This window comes from Lytechinus variegatus, chromosome 11 (assembly GCF_018143015.1).
Source record: "Lytechinus variegatus isolate NC3 chromosome 11, Lvar_3.0, whole genome shotgun sequence".
NCBI classification, from domain to species: domain Eukaryota; kingdom Metazoa; phylum Echinodermata; class Echinoidea; order Temnopleuroida; family Toxopneustidae; genus Lytechinus; species Lytechinus variegatus.
The window spans coordinates 17,594,369-17,612,630 of NC_054750.1; the positions used below are offsets into that span (position 1 = coordinate 17,594,369).

An 18,262-nucleotide genomic window follows, 5' to 3' on the forward strand; every position below is an offset into this window, starting at 1 on the left:
CTGAAAATTTCATCAAAATCGGATGTAAAATAAGAAAGATATGACATTTTGAAGTTTCGCTTAATTTTCACAAAACAGTTATATGCACAAATCAGTGAAATGCAAATGAGAGAGTTGATGATGTCACTCACTATTAACTTCGTTTTTTGTAGTTTGAATTACAGTATTTTTACAAATTTGACACTAACTGGCAAATAAATTGTTATAACAATGGCAATACCACATGTTCAGGGAGGAATAAAACTTTGTTTCACAGTACAATGAGGAGAACATTAAAATATTTCATATAATAAATACTAAAGAAATGGTGAGTGATGTCATTAGTCCCCTCATTTGCATACCGACCAGTGGGCTGTTACACAAAGCTGTTAGTAAGCTAAGAGCGATTTTAAGAACTTCTGCTGATTCTTTCTTACGCGCTTAACCTTCGTCAATGAACATTTTGGTGTATACAATTTAGCACGATTAACTTTAAAATAGCTTTCTTACTTTATATTCGATTTTGATGAAATTTTATTCAAGTCAACTTTTTGTTGGGGTGGACTTGTCCTTTTATCAACCTGATGGGTGCTGCATTTTCATAAAGCTGTTCGTAAGTTAAGAGCGACTTAAAGAAGGACTGGTGAACCTTTCTTATGGTAAATGATTTTCACCATTAATTTTTCAATGGTGATTATTCAGCGCGTATGAAAGGTTCTTAAAGTCGCTCTTAACTTACGAACAGCTTTATGAAATGGCCCCCAGATATGAAAACCAATATTTCGCACGATAATCACATAGACGGCACTTCAAAGCATCGTCGGAAGAGCATGTGAACAAAATCTTCAATTCTAGATCAACTCTTTTTTAAGGATCGGGGGAGTTTTAAATTTGGCAAACGAATAGGTACTTGTCGTCTTTTTGTTTTAAACCTTCTGAGGAGTGGTCTCTTGACTTTATTATTGCTTAATGGTTTAGGATTATTGTCAATCACTGGCTTATTAACATAATTTGCAAATGATCCGTCTTCTTTTGCCTTCCTGTACACATTCAAGTATGGCGATTCAAATTCACTGCTCCAGTTGAACGCACTCTTTGGCCATGTGGGTGCGCGGAACGTTAAATTCCTGTGCTGTGCCCATTTGGCGTACAACTTCTTCTCCGTCAAGAATTTGTGACCGCCTTTGACCAGATATTCCCGCTCGTTGTAATAGCTGCATTCTCGGAGTGGATTCTTGCTCGTATCGAAGTAGTGATAGCTGACTGGAGACTCCGGTTCTCGTCTTTATTTGGTTTTGACATTACACACGTCGAATATACAAGAAGAAAAAAGATGTAAAAGAAATCCTAAACGATTATCGATTGTAAACTACACTATTCCAAACGAAATAGGATTAAAGTATATTTTCTCGCCAATTTTCCAAACATGTTAAGATTTACATAAGGGTTAGGGTTAGGGTTACTTACCTTTCAATATCATTATTTTTATATCATTCCAGTAATTTTTATTCACTGGAAGTGAGATTCGTTTAATCCAATGAGTTGTCGTACAATTTCGCCAATTTTGAGAAGGGATTTTATTGAATAGAAAAAAGTCAATTGAAATCTGGTAAATATCTGATGTAACATTAATCCCGACTACCTGAAATTCCACAAAATTTAAATAACAAAAGGTGAAAGTGTTGTATCTTTACTATGTTGATCAGATTTCTTTTGATATATTTCGCTCTTTGGTTTAGTTTTTGAAATAATAATTATTTGTTCAAAATTGCAAAATCGGATCTTGAAATCAAATTCAATTTTGACGAAACTTGGCGAAAAATCGCATTTAATTCAATTCAATTCATTTATTTGACAATCTTTAAAAACATAAAAACATATACACAAGTAAAATATGATACAACCACAAAGGAGTAAAGGAATTCAAATCACAGTATAAGCAATAAAAATGGTAGAAATATAATTATTAAAAGTAGAGAAAACAAGTAAAGACAAGTTATCCTACAATTGGTATAGAGTATTATATGACAACAATATTTGGTAATCCCAGAAAAATATTCAACATTCAAAATTAAGTTGGGTGCTTAATGCAATTTTCAAACACATCACTCTCGTAGTCTCATTCGAGAAGTGAAAAATATTTCATCAAATAATTGAATAAAAATGAATTCATGAGAAAAAAGATCATCATACTTGCAGTAGTCTGCGTCCGAAACTCCGTAACACACAACACTATCACATATATCAAGAACAAATAGAACTGACATATATCCAGTGCTGAACCACGATTCAATCTCCGTTCTGAAAAAAATAGAGAAAAAAATAATACAATTGTGATAAGTGATCAAATACCAACGTATGGGTTGCAGTAATAGAACGATTGTTGAAACAAAAAGGAATTTTATTTGAAAACGAAACAACAAAGTGTGAATGTAATTATAAGCGTGGAATCTCTCTTACACACACACAACCTCACACCCACACATCGTCATCCCTCACACACACACCCCGGGGGGGGCACTTCCATTCACGAGTGGATACCATGCGCGACCATGGGGTCTCGAAAAGCACCCTAAACACGTAATTTCCATATTCTGAAAATGCACCCCTTAACAAGTATTGGCGTGTGAAACCCTACTCTTAACAAGTATTGGAAACAAAACGATACTCTTGGCAAATATTCCCTGAAATGAACCCCCTAAACAAGTACATGAATGTTTTATTGTTACGGGTCCTTCGGTCGTCGGCTTTACCTTATTTGGTTTAGTACGACCCTACCTTCTACACCTCACGCAAATCAGACTCTAAACACGAAGTGTTGGGGCAAAAAGGACATCCTTTATAAAACATTTTAATTTTGTTTTATCATCCCCGCAAATTCGACCCTAAATACGTAATTTTCCTAGCGAAATAGATACCTTTTTCATTATTTTTGTGTTTTTGACACCCTTATCACGTTACGTACGTAACGTGCCCTATCGTGAAAAAGACATCCTTTTTACGTGTTTTTTGGTCGCGCATGGTATCCACTCGACAATGTAAGTGGCTCCCGGGACAAACACCCTCACAAAAAATCTTGTAATTCGCTACTCAGGAACGTTTTTTATTCCTTACAGACATAGCTCGACTTCGGGCCTAAAGGGATCTTTTAACAAATCGTGTTTTTATTATATTCAACGGTTTGAAATGAAGTGACGGATTGATGTTCACGGTTACCTGGACCGATGACGTCCCCGGTAGTAGGACGTCCCCGGTTCGTGGGTAAAATGCAAGGAAATATCTCCATAGACAAAATACACAGCAAAACTGGAATGTTCATTGGTGTGTAAGGAGGGCCACACCAGTGATTTTACTGCGGTGAAAATCATGATAATTGTTGGGGTTGGGTTTCGTTCAACACCTTTACGTAACAACGCATTTCATGCTTAGTTGTTACTTTGACAAATATTGGTATGATTTTCAATATCTGAGGGATAATTTTGAACACCAGAGGGTGTGGTCGCCTAGAAACACCAATTGTGTAAGTTTAAACACCCCCTGTTTTAAACCGTGTGTCTTACTGTAATCGGCTGTGCACCTCGTGTTTTGATACGGAATTTCATGCGGTGTTCGTTCCAGACGATTGTCTAGTGTGACACTAGAGAGATAAACGGGATTGAAAGACGAGCAACGGTGCTAGTGAAAATGTAACCCAACTTGAGTCATGTTTGATTTCTCTTTTGTAAATACCATTCGGTGGATCTGAATTCTTTAATGTATATTTCTACCACCCCCCCCCCCCCCTGGATTTCTAACAAACTGTCAACTGCATTGGCTTACCTGTTTAACCCAGTTTCGTCCATAAACATCTCATCCATTTCGCCGATCATATCGTCGCTCTGGAAATAATATTGCACTTTGGGGTACAGCTTGTTCAAACTCCTCACATGCTGGAATACCTTGTTCGTAGTCCTGTCAATGGTTTCGTTGTAAAGCCATGGAACGTAAATAATAGAGGGTCTTGTTCTTGGATTCGACAATATCTCCCTCGATACTGTCTGCGGGGTAAGGAGACCTCTTTTGATGTTGCTGTGTCCAACCACACGTACGGTTGTGCGCATGCCTACATCTTTGACATGTTTTAGCACTGGCGCCATGTTTTGTCGAATGACGCATTCTGTATTGTCGATCTCTTTACCCATGTTAGACCCGAGGAGATGGCCAGAACTGAACACCAACGCACATTGCTTACAATGGAGATCTAGTTCCTGTCAATAAAATAAGAAGGGGAAACGTAAGAAACTATTTGTACTTGATGGGATACATACACTGCAAAAACCAGGGTGTTAGATTCAACACCATAGGTGTTAATATTAACACCATCCCGGTATCTATATCGGAAAACACCAGTTGGTGTTATCGAACACCAAGGACTGGAATTGAATATTTTAATTCTACTCTTGGTGTTGTAATCCAATTCTATTTTTGGTGTTAATATATAATCCAACACCATTTTCTGGTGTTACAATGAATCCGATTTCCGGTGTTATTTAACACCAAGGTCTGGAATCAAATGATTTTAATTCTATTCTTGGTGTTGGAATTCAATTCTATTTTTGGTGTTTGTGCAAAATCCAACACCCGTGTTCGGTGTTACAATGATTCCTAATTTTGGTGTTATTTTACACCAAGTATAGAATCAAATAGTATAATTCTTCTCTTGGTGTTGCAATCCAATTCTATTTATGGTGTTATATAACACTAAAGATCTGGAATTAAATATTTCAATTCTACTCTTGTTATTGCAATTCAATGCTAGTCTTAGTGTTTTAAAAAACTCAAGACATCATTCCTTCAACACCAACAATTCAATTCAGCTCACTCATTCATAACACATGCACAGAAAATATTCAAATACACACAATAAGTTAAAAGAAACAAACACTTGGTGCTTATTTATTCAATAAATTAAACAACTTGTTCTCATTCATGTTGAATTCAATGATGCTTATAACGTTTTTATCTTGTATGTCTCAACATTAAATCGTTTTGTCATATATTCAAAATCTGTGACTCATTTGTCTGAATACAACAGAACACACTATCTTTTTTAATCATTCAAAATTTGCTCAAAATATGAATGCACCCTTATAAGAAGAAAAAGATGAAAAAATAAGGCTTGAGGATGAATCAAGTAACTAAACTCTTTAAAACATTTAAAAATGTTATAATTCCTTTCAAGGAATGAAAAATCAAAGTACTTTCTAATAAATAGACACTAAACAGGATGCAAAATGCATGTATAACTGAAGACAAAACAAATAAAATGTAAATTGCTTCTACATCAGAGTGAATTATGTAGCTAATGAGAATTTTGACACATTTCACCTTGAATCCTATTACATGCTTGCTGAAGGAAAATATTAGAATCTTTTTCATATGAAATATAAAGAGTGCCCCCCTCGCCAAAACACACAAAAAAAATCCTTGGACACTGCCATCAAAAAAGGGAAAGTCCACACAATATTTTACTATTTCAATACACAGAAAATACTTTTAGCAGCACGTTAAAAAGGAATTGGTTAAGGAATAAGGAAACTTTCGTTATTTCATTATCTTGTAAATCACTATCCGCTCTGCAAATTGGCAACACTTGATGGCATTATGCATGATCAGCTCTCCATTCATATTGTACACAAAATTTCACATAATCTCATTTTTCTCCAAAGTTAATATGAATTTTATACCCTCGGTCAATTTATATTATATAGAAAGCCATTTTCCTCAACATACTTCGTCCAAAGGTTATAAAAAAAATAGGTAAATTTTTAGATAAATACGAAAATGTAACAGTCCATGTACAAAGGTATGGCGAGCTAATCGCATACGACGCCATCAAGTGTTGCCATTTTGCAGAGCAAATGTAGATTTTCAATAAAATCTAAATGACTGTAATTTCTTTATTCCTTGATCAATTTCGCTCATTCTTTTTTTTTATATGTTCAAATTATTCTTTCATTGAAATATGAATATATGTAGGGTGGACTTTCCCTTTTAAAGTATTGCTTTTAATTTCTTATGCTAGGAAGCAGTCTTCAAGAACTATACCAAAACTGATAAACCTCATCCAGCAGTTTCAACAAGACTTTTTACCACAGGCCTGCAACCATTGAGATTTAGGATGATTTAATTATTTCAGTACATGGCTCATGGGGATTTTATCAGAAGTTATTTCCTTCACTACTTGTCAAGGTTTGAACAAAAGTTTCAAAAAGCATTAAAAAACACTATAAATTCTACATTCAACCTAATAAAGGTGAACATTCCTTTACAGCTTTCTGTTTACAAACATGTATTCCCAATTTCCAGGAAAAAAATAACAAAAAGTAAAAATTATTTGTTTCTCTATCAACTAATTCACTGCTCTTTTTCCAACAGGGTATAAACAACAACAAAATCAGTCTATGCACTTTCATTTCACTGGCTTTCATGCACAAACATCATAAAATTGTTTTTCCTGTAAGAAAAAAAGATAGGAAAATATACAACAGCTATTTGACTAAATTTGGTTTCGCATTAACCAATTTACAGATGCTTACAAGAGTCCATAATATTCTTGATTAAGATTATTTTTAAAACCAATTGATACAACTAAGCAAAGCCAGACGTTAGCTTGAAAGCTTTAAATTACTTAGAAAGTACATGCCTTGGTGCTACATACTTCCTTGAGTCTGTCTTTGACAAAGTTGTCATCAAATCTAGTGGTTTGTAGTCAACAAGTTCCTTTTGATTCTTCACTACATGACGACGTGGAAAAATGAATTCTACTGAATTCTACTGCGTATGAATGATAGTGTGAATTGTAATACACTGTATCTAATTGGACAAGTACAAAAAATACATTGCTGTTGTGTACAATGATATGCTCTATTTGACCAAACAGAGGAAGCTCGCTAACATCATGGCAGACCAGAAGTGACAACTGATAACGTGTTCCATTTACTTTAACCCAGTTGGCATCAAAGAATTCAGTAGAAAGATCCTCTACTTGAATTTGCTCTTGCACAATCAGAGGGCATCTAATCGTGGTCTCTTTCTGCAGATGCCAAAACTTGAATCAGATTCTGAGCTACTGAGGGAAGAGGAGCTGGTATCCACCTTGATGTTGTCTGCACTTGTGAAGCTATGTACATCTGAACCTTTAATAATGAAAAGAGAGATAAAGCCATGATCACTGTTAAAAAACAATGAATACTAGTATCTTAACCTTTGGTACAATTGAATACAGTTGGGCCTCCTCTATCCACACACTTGGGACCAGCACTAATCTGGACAAGGGATTTGACCAGATAAGGAAATTCTATATTCAAAACATGCAGTTGCCAAGAGTTTGAATGAATGAATGCATATTTCCATCATGAAAAATTTAACTCAATGTGCAATAAAAAAAGTTGGGAATAATATAAGTAACCCGAATAGTTTGCCATACTATGAGTATGCTTGAAATCTTTGTTGGTTCCGCTAATTCATTTGAGTAAAATACCGGTAGGCAAATTTCAGAGTGATCTGGATAAAGGAGACTGGATAAGGGAAGTCCAACTATATAAATTTCTAGTCTAAAACCATTAAAAACCAACATAAGTTATATTGATCTGACAGAAAATTTGTAAGTGTGATTTTGCAATTATATATGATTCATGATGGTTAACAAACCATCAGTTTATTTCAACCCATTCATTTTTATTGTTAATTTTATGATACTTGAGCATTTTTATAGACATTTTAATTGTTAATTGAAAATCATTCATGCATGTCTAAGTAAATTATAATACAAGCATTTTTTAAATCAATGCTACGCTCTATAAGCTACATTCAGTACACAATAAAGCTGCATTACTGCTATTTTTGTTTATCATTTTGTTATTTTTTAATTTCTTATGCATCAATAGAAATAATATTCAGATTTTTCTAGTGGTCTTTTGTAGCATTTTGAAGCAAAATTTCAAAGGTCAAACACAGACACACACAAGTACAGATCCCCGTTCCACAGACCACCCCCCCCCCCCCCCCCCCCCCCCCTCTCAAAATCACAATTAAAGACATTTCAAGAAGAACAAAAATGCAGGTTTGCATTGTTAAGAAATAAAATGTTAAAAAGAATCCGTCATTTCGATAATCTTTAGACCTGGAATTTAGATAATTGACTGCCCACAAATCATGGCTATTGTGGCAAGGTTATGCAAGCACAAATAAAGGGGTATGTTTTTCTTTCCTTGACCAAGTTTTGACACTTGTGCCTGTAATTTGCACTGCACATTCATTTATTGCTTAGGTAAAAAAAAAAGTTTGAATAGCCTTTATCGACCGACCGTCAGAAAATGGCCTAACCATTTTTTTCCTTTTCACATAAATTGAAAAATCACAATAAAATGGTAGATAGATATATGAAATACAATAAAAATTGTCATTTTCAGGTGTTCTTAAGCTTTTCACTACCTTCTAAGTCTTCTTTTCCTCATGGATGGGGGGGGGGCTTATGAAAAGTAAGAATTTTATTCCAAAGACTCTATACAGTAGCAGATCCAGCGGGGGCACATGGCTGGTGTGCCCCCTCTATATTTTGAGAATTACCTCGTGAACATGCACATTACCAAGGTTAAATTATGATCTGCGCAACCTTTTTATTTAAATATGCTCTTTGCGCCTCCTCTATTTTAAAATCCTGAATCCGCTAAACATAGCAGGGGTTTGCAATTTTGTATTATAATGCACTTTATCAAAAACTTACCAGACCATTCTTCATCTTCTTTTAGCACCATGAGGCTGACTGAGGGATGGCTTGTCACCACATCTCCTAGTACATCATCGTCTATACCAAATCCTTCTTGTTCATCCACAAGTACAAGGTCTTCACCATCCTTTATGTGGAATTTTCTTTTGACTGTAGGAGAGATTCAAAATAAATGAGAAAAAATATCACAGTGCACTTTCAAATTTCTTAATACAAATTGGTGGCTCATAATAATTCTGCAAAAACTACTGCTACAAGTAAGCCCAACTGTGCTATAGTACACTCTAAAACCTGTTAAATGGGATCAGGTCAATTCCACGATAACTTGTTAATGCATCTAAATTTTTGAAGCTTTTTATTCTGAATGTTACTTTGTCAGGAGTTAGTTAGAGTCATAGTTACGGTACACAACAGAAATTGATTCAAATTCCTACGATTTTAGAGTTATAATGTGAAAATTTGAGCAAAAGTGTCACCGTAACGCCGTAACATAAAATGATTTTATCATGGAATTGACCATGATCAAGCTCAACTGGGGGTGGGGATGGAGTTGGGACTGTTGGGTGTGCTAGTACAAATAAAGATTGAATTTCTGTTTTCATCATTTTTGCATTTATCTGTATGTTGTAGACTAGGTTGGCATGATTTCTTAATTTTTGTTGTTGTAATTTTAACCCTTATTTCAGTCAAAAAAAGTCCAGGATACACAAGGCAGCACACACAAAACTATGGAGGTCCATACATTTACATGTCGGTGCCATGTTTGTTGCTCTGAACAATGACGCACAGTGCACACTAGCTTTAAGAGCATCGTGATGATGAAATTTTTAATATGATTTTTGATATGGTCATCACGACGCTTTAAGCCTTTGGTTAAAATTTCCTCCTCGCTGCTGTATGTAAACAAAAAACTATTCTTACATTTTATAGAAAATCTATACATTTTTACAAAAAAATAGAGGGTTGAAACAATTTTCTAACGGCCGAACACCTTTTGCGCGGGTGGATCGCATTTCTAATTCGGTCAAAAGATGAAAAATAAGCAACATTTCTTACCCAGCGCTGTGATTTTTGCTTCGATATCCACGTTTCGCCATATTTTCATGTATTAATTCGTGCCGTCACAATACTGCATTTGCACAACATGAAGCCGATCGCACTCACTAGTCTCGATCTGAAGGTGTGCAAAATATTCGCTTGGAAACCCCCAAGTGCAACCATTGAGTTTTTCCGAACGAAATATTCTGCGCACGCGAAGATCGAGACTAGTGCGTGCGATCAGATGCGATCGGCTTTCTTTGTTGTGCAAATGGAGTATTGTGACGGCACGAATTAACACATGAAAACATGACATGTGGATATCGAAGCGAAAATCACATAGTAAATTGTTTTAACCCCTCTAGTTTTTAAAAAACTGTTAGAAGTTTTTTGTTTACATACAGCGGGGAGGAAATTTTAACCAAAGCCTTTAACCCTATGCAGCCTGGGGGGGGGGGGCCTTACATTTTTCGCGATATTTTTTTTACGCATAAAAATCATGCACTGTAAATTCAGTACTTTTTTCCTTCATATCTCGCGCATCTTTTGAGACCAAATTTGTGACGCCCGGCTATGCACTTCAGAAGCTACTTGTACTTGCACGTCGGACCAAAAATGGCTCAAAAACGTGATTTCATGTATAATTCCAATACAAATTGTGTTTTTAACTAAAATCTATAATTATTTTTGCTTTTACATATCAAAATCTATTAATTTCAGTCTACTTATGATTGTAAAGGTGTTGTCGGTGAATTTCATTGAAAACATAGTAAAAATAACAAGGTTAAAAAACAAAGAAATACATAAGAAATTTGAAAAACAATGAAATACATAAGAAAAAAAATTCTGATACCAGATTTTTTAAAAATTATGTTTGTTAAGAATGTAATAATGATTATCTTGACCAAAAATCACCATATTCTTAGCTTTGAGTGATTTAGAGCAACAAAATCGTATTCCATGCATAAATTAGCATAATTTGCATAATTGTCCTTTTTTTGGAAAAATTAACTATAGATCTACAGTTTTAGAGATTACGTCATGGGCGACGTGTGTGGGGGGCCAAATAAGCCCCCCCCCCCCCGGCTATGCAATTTCAAAATAGCCAGGGCTATATAGGGTTAAGCGTCGTGATGACCATATCAAAAATCATATTAAAAATTTCATCATCACGACGCTCATAAAGCTAAGTGCACACTATAGAACATCATACCATTGGTATATTACTAATACTAGTATTAGTACTAGTATTAGTACTGGGCCTAGCCCTAGTCCACCTATGAACCTCCATAGTTACACTTGTTGTAGGCCTAGTCTGCTTTAGCTAGGATAGCTGTGGAATAGCTCTTGACAATTTGAAAAAACAAAAGCTATTCCACAGAGCTATTCATACTTATGGCATTCTCGTGAAAAGACTTTGTACACAAGAGAGACGCGCGCGGGACTACAGAGGTGGCTTATTTCACGATTTGGCCATACTTATCTGCTTAACATTATACAGTGAATTTTGAAGCCCCTAACCGGCTAACGTCAGGCCTCACCATTTTGAGCTCTATTTTTTGGCTAGGCTAAGCCCTGGATCACTGATTTCTCTTTACATTTTGCAACAAATATGTATTAAATAACTACATTTATCATTACTGTTTGCTCTTTGGTGTATTCATCAGTGATAATTTTGCAGAAATCCGTAAAATATTAAATGGCATCAGGCCGGATACCCAACCGTGAACCGGTCCAGACACGGCCTAGCCTAGTTAGGCCATACCGCTAGGCCTACACAACGACGAACACATGGATTGATTAACAAGAACCAAGGTCTACACTTACTAAGTTCAAAGAATCCTACTGTGTCTTCTGGATCTATAGGCAGGTATTTTCGAATACTTCGATCCGCTGAGCAGACCCTGACGCTTAACGGCATGGTTGCATGCACTTCAAGATGTGTATCTAGGCCAAACTGTAGAATACTCCTGAAAATCAAGTCAGTCGGGCAATGGATTTCTATTGCCTTGCTCCAGCTAGCTCTCGATCGCAAGATAATTATGGCGTCCAGCTTCAGCGCATGCGCATGCAGGCATATCGGATCATATGACAACTTTCGTCCAATGATTTTCCTCCATTTATCTCGCTTATGCGCATGTGCGATTTTATAACACCAAATTTGACACCATCAACCTGTAATTGAATATTTTAACACCGTTGGTGTTATCATTCGCCGACTAGACATGAAGTTGACACCAAGGGTGTTAATATTTTTCTATTCCATGCTGGTGTTGAATATTTAACACCCTGGTTTTTGCAGTGTAGGATATTAGGCATGTTGAGATGACAAAGCCATAACTGAGCGGCGATTGCTTGCGAACGTAGCGAATTGTTGCAAGAAAGTTTCTAAACAGGTTTCGCTGTTGCAAACAGTTTTCTTATAAAGATTTCTTTCAAGTCTATGTTCCCAAAATAATGTTTGACGCACATTATCAATGAGTGGGTTCAAAATTTCTTTGCGAATCTATTTTTTCCCACAAACTGTTGATAGAGTCCATTATAGAGTCTAGTATATGGATCCTGTATAAAAAAAAAAAACCTCTGGACCCCTCAGAGAACAGCCTGTGGCTGAAGAGGGCAATCCAGCCCACGAGTGGAAAATAAATAAATAAAGTATTTGCAATACAGCCATAAGCATTTGCAAACGTTTTATAACATGATTTCGCTGAAGTTCTCTTGTATTCGCCAGTGATACGACCGAACGACCTGGATCCTGTATAAAAATAGACCGACTGATTGATAATGTGCTTCAAACATATGCGAATATAAACTCCAAACAGATTTTCGTGTTGCAAACAAACATCCTTATACGGAAGCTTAAAAGTGCCACCGAGATGACGAGATATTTCCTCGTCTTCTCGACTTTTTGGGTCCGATAAAGCGAGAAGGCGTGATCCGGTATCTCGTCTTGTCAGCCTTTTTTGTCCAATAAGGCGAGACGGTGAAATTCCAAATCTCGTCTTCTCGACTTCTCGGATACGAGAAGGTGATAAAGTGAGATTCCAAACCTCGTCTTTCCCGACTTCTCGGGTATGAGCAGATGACAAGGCGAGATTCCAAATCTCGTCTTCTCCACTTCTCGGGTATGTGAAGATGAGAAAGCGAGATTCCAAATCTCGTCTTCTCGGTATGTGAAGGTGAGTAAGCGAAATTTCAAATCTCGCCTTCTCATCTTCTCGTACCCGAGAAGTCGGGAAGACGAGATTCGGAATGTCGCCTTCTCCCCTTCTCGTACCTGAGAAGTCGGGAAGACGAGAATTGGAATGTCGCCTTCTCACCTTATCATACCCTAGAAGTCGAGAAGACGAGATTTGGAATCTCGCTTTCTCATCATCTTCACATACCCGAGATGTCGAGAAGACGAGATTTAGAATCTCGCTTTCTTACCTTCACATACCCGAGAAGACGGGAAGACGAGATTTGGAATCTCGCTTTCTCATCTGCTCATACCCGAGAAGTCGGGAAGACGTGGTTTGGAATCTCGCTCTATCGCCTTCTCGTATCCGAGAAGACGAGATTTGGAATTTCACCGTCTCGCCTTATGGGACAAAAAAAGGCTGAGAAGACGAGATACCGGATCACGCCTTCTCGCTTTATCGGACCCAAAAAGTCGAGAAGACGAGGAATTATCTCGTCATCTCGGTGGCACTTTTAAGCTTCCGTATCATTAAGAGTTTGCAGTACTCGTCAGAAAGGTTAATTGGTAAATCCAAAATCCGTTGGTAGCTCCATGATATAAGCATTCGGTACACACTTTAGAAACCATGTGGTCACTATGCAAGAACACAAATGAAAACTCGTGTACCTTCCTGGAATCTAGCAGTAAATACTCGTGTTTCCGCGAAGACGATGATCCAACTGTGTTTATTGAAGGACTAGATAAATTTTTGATTTGGCCATCAGAGTTTCTCAAAATGATTCCAACTTTTAACGTCGTGTTTGGTGTTCTGGAATCATTCTTGGAGTCATTCAAATCATCCTGAAATTCGCGCCTATTCAGCGAGTCGGTTTTCGATGCTTCTGGTAAGATGGGAACGTACTCTAGAATCAGTCGATGTTCTACGCTGCCTGTGAAGATAACTAATATCAGTAGCATCAGGGCGGACGCTAGGAGGAGCAGCGAATTCAACAATGCGATCTGTGGAGAGGGTGGGAGAGGAGAATAATACTTCAGTCACATTTGCTCTACGGCGAGTCGAAAACGGCCTTTTTAACAATTTTGTTGTACCAGCTATAATTATTCTTGGTTTGAATTTAAAAAAATGATAAAACGACTGTTTTCGACGTGCCGAATGGCCGCCGTAGAGAAAATGTGACTGATGAATTAAACCACATTTCATGTCATTACATACTTATTGGAAGGAACATCATGTCCTATAGAGTGTTCACAGGGTCGAACACAATTGCCACTGCTGAATTTGAATTTTGGTATTTGTTCACACCATTCAAACTGTAGACACACTATGAACACACACACACATTAGCGCGATGTCCACAGTGTGAAGTTATTCACACAGGCCCTACTCATTTTTAAGTATTTTAACAGTGTTAATCTTATCTTCCCCTAGTCAGACAGTGATGTTTCCTGCAGTCATGGTCCTTGAAGCACCCCTAGAAATTTCCTTGGGGGTGGTCACCCCGTAGTGCGTGTATTTTTCACCATGGACAGCATCCAAGGTATTCTGGAAGTCGTGTACAAATGAAAAATGTAACCAATAAATCATTTCATGTAGTGACACCCTTTTTCATTTTTTTTTTTTTTGCTCTTCAAATTTCTTGGGAACGATTTGACCTCCATTTTGTGTTGAAAACCTTGTGTTTTTGTTGTTTTGTTTGTTTTTTGGCTTTTCAAATTTCTCTGGAACAATTTGACCTCCATTTTGTAGTGAAAACCTTTCATTTCAGCACCCCCACTAAAAAATCGTTCCCAGGGCCCTGCCAGGAGTAATATTTTCTGTTTTGTTTAATTTTTTTTATACTTTACAACACTTTTTGTCGTATAGTGAGGCTCGAAGAGGTGTGAATATCAAAAAAAGAAAACACGGTAGAACCTAAATAGTGAGACTCGACAACCATATTTTTGTACTTAAATGATGTATCAAAAACTCCCTCATAATTATGCAGGGTCACAGGTTTGAAAGAGACGCAAAGTGACACCCCCCCCCCTGAAAGAATAAGGATAGAACCATCAGTATATGTCATTACACAACCAAGCATACTTTTCAATACCCTCCCCCCCCCCCTTCTTTTCTTATTTATCCATTGTTCTCTTCATTTATGGCCCACTCGCCCTCATTCATAGTCTATGTGTATAAGTGTTCGTGCTCAATCTGCAAATTTCAAGTCTGAAATTCATGTTGAGGAAGATCTGCAAATTCTAGAGTAGAATTATGATGGATGTATGGTAATATTCTTTCAATCGCATAACATTCATGCCGTTTCTGGGAGGCAACATTCATTGAACAAGCCATACAAACTAGAAATGCGAAAACCCGACGGTGTACATACAGTGGTAATTCAAAGTAAATGACTCGCCTATCATCTGTAGCTGATCAATACTTTAATCAACATAATACCATAACAAGTGGATTTATATTATTTATGTAATAAGATATTAGCAGGTCACCTGTATTTTTTCACATTTTGTACAAATGATATCAATAGTAATGATAATAAAAATATTGACTGTAAGATAATTATAATAGTAATAAAAATTGATGACGACGATGATAATAATGATAACAATAATAATAATCGTCATCATTACTATAATAATAATGATGATGATGATGATGCTGATGAGAATGATGAATGATGATGCTGATGATGATGATGATGCTGATGCTGATGGTGATGATGATGATGATGATGACGATGCTGCTGCTGCTGCTGCTGATGATGATGATGATGATGTTGATGATGGTGATGATGATGATGATGACGATGCTGCTGCTGCTGATGATGATGATGATGATGATGACGATGCTGCTGCTGCTGATGATGATGATGATGATGATGATGTTGATGATGGATGATGATGATGATGATGAGAATGATGAATGAGAATAATGATATTGTATACTGTTTGATATATTATCATCCCGGTATCATGACTTTCTCTTCGTGCCAGGTAAACACTGAGCACCTAGATGGAGAGAGAAAACGTTTGGACTCCTTGCCAAACTTATTAAAGGACACACATTCGAATCCACGACCCTCTGATTACAATCGACAAGAATCGGAAGCACGTACCATGGCTCTTCCATTTAGATGTAGAACTTTATTCTCAAATTTCATTGGTCACCTCTTCATATTTGGCGATCCTTCATGATGATTATGGGGATAAAGCAGGGTCCGCGGAAACGGGAGGGGTGGTTGGGCTTCAGCACCCAACCCCCCCCCCCCCCCCCGACACACACACACACTTTTCTTGTACAAAAACGTACAAAAATTACCATCCGTTTGTGATTTTTGTTTGCATGGTCAGCCCCCCCCCCCCCTTCCCCCACGTTTGGCTCAGCCCTCCACTTTCAAAACCCTTCCGCGGCCCCGGTAATAGAATATAAAAGAATATGAACTTACCTTGTTCATATCGAAAGAGTCAATTCCTAGGCTATAGTAAAGTCTTATCGTTGTCCAAGATGGCCCTGTCATTAAACCTTATAAAGGAAAGTTTTGGATCATGTCCATGCTCTTGAATTCTTCTGCAAACTATCACTTACAGATAGTGTTCTGACATGAAGTATATTGCAAGTGAATCCACACTGCCCAAATCGCTTCATCCTTAGTCCAGTGGGTGATACATCTTCATGATAACTTGAAAAAAAATGACCACAGATGCCATAAATCCGACATAATGTCAGCTACAGTGTCATAAACATTGGACTATTTCATATAGGTACGAAATATGTAGACTTTGTACCTCAGTTTCTATGACGGCAAACTGTCAGGCGATATCAGTGTTATCGATAATGAGATACTGTCGACAAGATAGATATTCGTGCAAATATTTGGTACTTGGGTGCGGGCCTCAATGCTTTCTCCTCATACCACGGTCGTTTACGCATGATTTTTTTTTCTTCAACCAGGAGGGGGGGGGGGCAAGAAAATGTAAAGCGTTGAGAGTATTAGACAAGCGAGGGAGTATTAAAAGCGAACGAGCTAAATCGAACGTACGAGGTGTTCACGGGTGCGCTCTTTTCTGGATATTAAACTTGGTATTGAATAATTTGGTTCACTTTTATGTCGATTTTGAAAAGAATGTAATCATTGGAAAGTTGAGTTGGGAGGGGGGGGGGTAAATGCCCAGTCCCCAGATAAATGCTAGCTATGGCCGACCATCATCAGGATCCTAGACTCGACATGGTAGATCATATCCTATCTGCAAGCACCAGGAAGCGATACAGATTTATTGTAACATGGTATTAAAAATGACAGAGCATTTTTACCCCGCCACTACAGCAAACATCACTGGCAGGCGAATAATTGCACTTATTATGTAGGTCTCCTGCGTTGCGTTGCTATGGCGATGTATGTATGTTTGATATCGCATCACCCTGTCGCTGAACTTAAAGGTTAGTTCTTTGATTTTAGCAGTTGAGATTTCTCTCTCTATTACGACATTCTTGCATATGAATAAACGATCGTTTGATTAGAGTATGCATTAATATCCCGTTATATTTGATACGTTAAAAGTAGACTGCCTTTGTGTAAATCATACACACATAATTTACTTTGGACACGCATCCGGTGGGTGTTTCATAAAACTGTTCGTAAATTAAGAGCAACTTTAAAGGACAAGTCCACCCCAACAAAAACTTGAAAATTCAACAAGCATAACACTGAAAATTTCATCAAAATCGGATGTAAAATAAGAAAGTTATGACATTTCAAAATTTCGCTTCATTTCATAAAAACAGTTATATGAACGAGCCAGCTACATCCAAATGAGAGAGTCGATGATGTCATTCACTCACTATTTCTTTTGTTTTTTATTGTTTGAAATATGAAATATTTTGATTTTCTCGTCATTGTCATGTGACATGAAGTTTCATTCCTCCCTGAACACGTGGAATTCCATTATCTTAACATTTTGTGCTTCAGGCAAGGGGGTCCTAAGCGTCAAATTCGTAAAAATTGAAATATTGTATAATTCAAACAATAAAAAACAAAAGAAATAGTGAGTGAGTGACATCATCAACTCTCTCATTTGGATGTAACTGGCTCGTTCATAGAACTATTTTGTTAAAAATAAGCGAAACTTTGAAATGTCATAACTTTCTTATTTTACATCCGATTTTGATGAAATCTTCAGCATTGTGCTTGTCTGATTTTTCTCTATTGATTCAAATCAACATTTTTCTCAGGTGGACCTGACCTTTAAGAACTACTGGTGATTCTTTCTTGTGGTAAAATGGTATACACCCAAATGTT

At 37.0% G+C, this 18,262-nt stretch overlaps 2 protein-coding genes across 3 annotated transcripts; both read right to left on the reverse strand.

Moving 5' to 3' along the window:
• Nucleotides 1–425: 425 nt before the first annotated feature.
• Nucleotides 426–16,776, reverse strand: LOC121423880 (alpha-N-acetylgalactosaminide alpha-2,6-sialyltransferase 3-like). Its single transcript, XM_041619398.1, has 5 exons — nt 16,412–16,776; nt 13,635–13,967; nt 3,799–4,226; nt 2,173–2,280; nt 426–1,262 (listed from the first exon to the last, which is right to left on the reverse strand). Exons 1-5 carry the CDS (start codon nt 16,481–16,483, stop codon nt 836–838), a joined length of 1,368 nt encoding a protein of 455 aa, XP_041475332.1. The 5' UTR covers nt 16,484–16,776; the 3' UTR covers nt 426–835.
• Nucleotides 6,788–11,994, reverse strand: LOC121423881. Of its 2 annotated transcripts, none has more exons than XM_041619399.1 (3): nt 11,615–11,994; nt 8,747–8,899; nt 6,788–7,157 (listed from the first exon to the last, which is right to left on the reverse strand). In XM_041619399.1, exons 1-3 carry the CDS (start codon nt 11,706–11,708, stop codon nt 7,027–7,029), a joined length of 378 nt encoding a protein of 125 aa, XP_041475333.1. In that variant the 5' UTR covers nt 11,709–11,994; the 3' UTR covers nt 6,788–7,026. The 2 variants fall into 2 exon arrangements, with proteins under 2 accessions (XP_041475333.1, XP_041475334.1); XM_041619400.1 differs by lacking the exon at nt 11,615–11,994 and adding an exon at nt 9,806–10,007.
• Nucleotides 16,777–18,262: the final 1,486 nt, after the last annotated feature.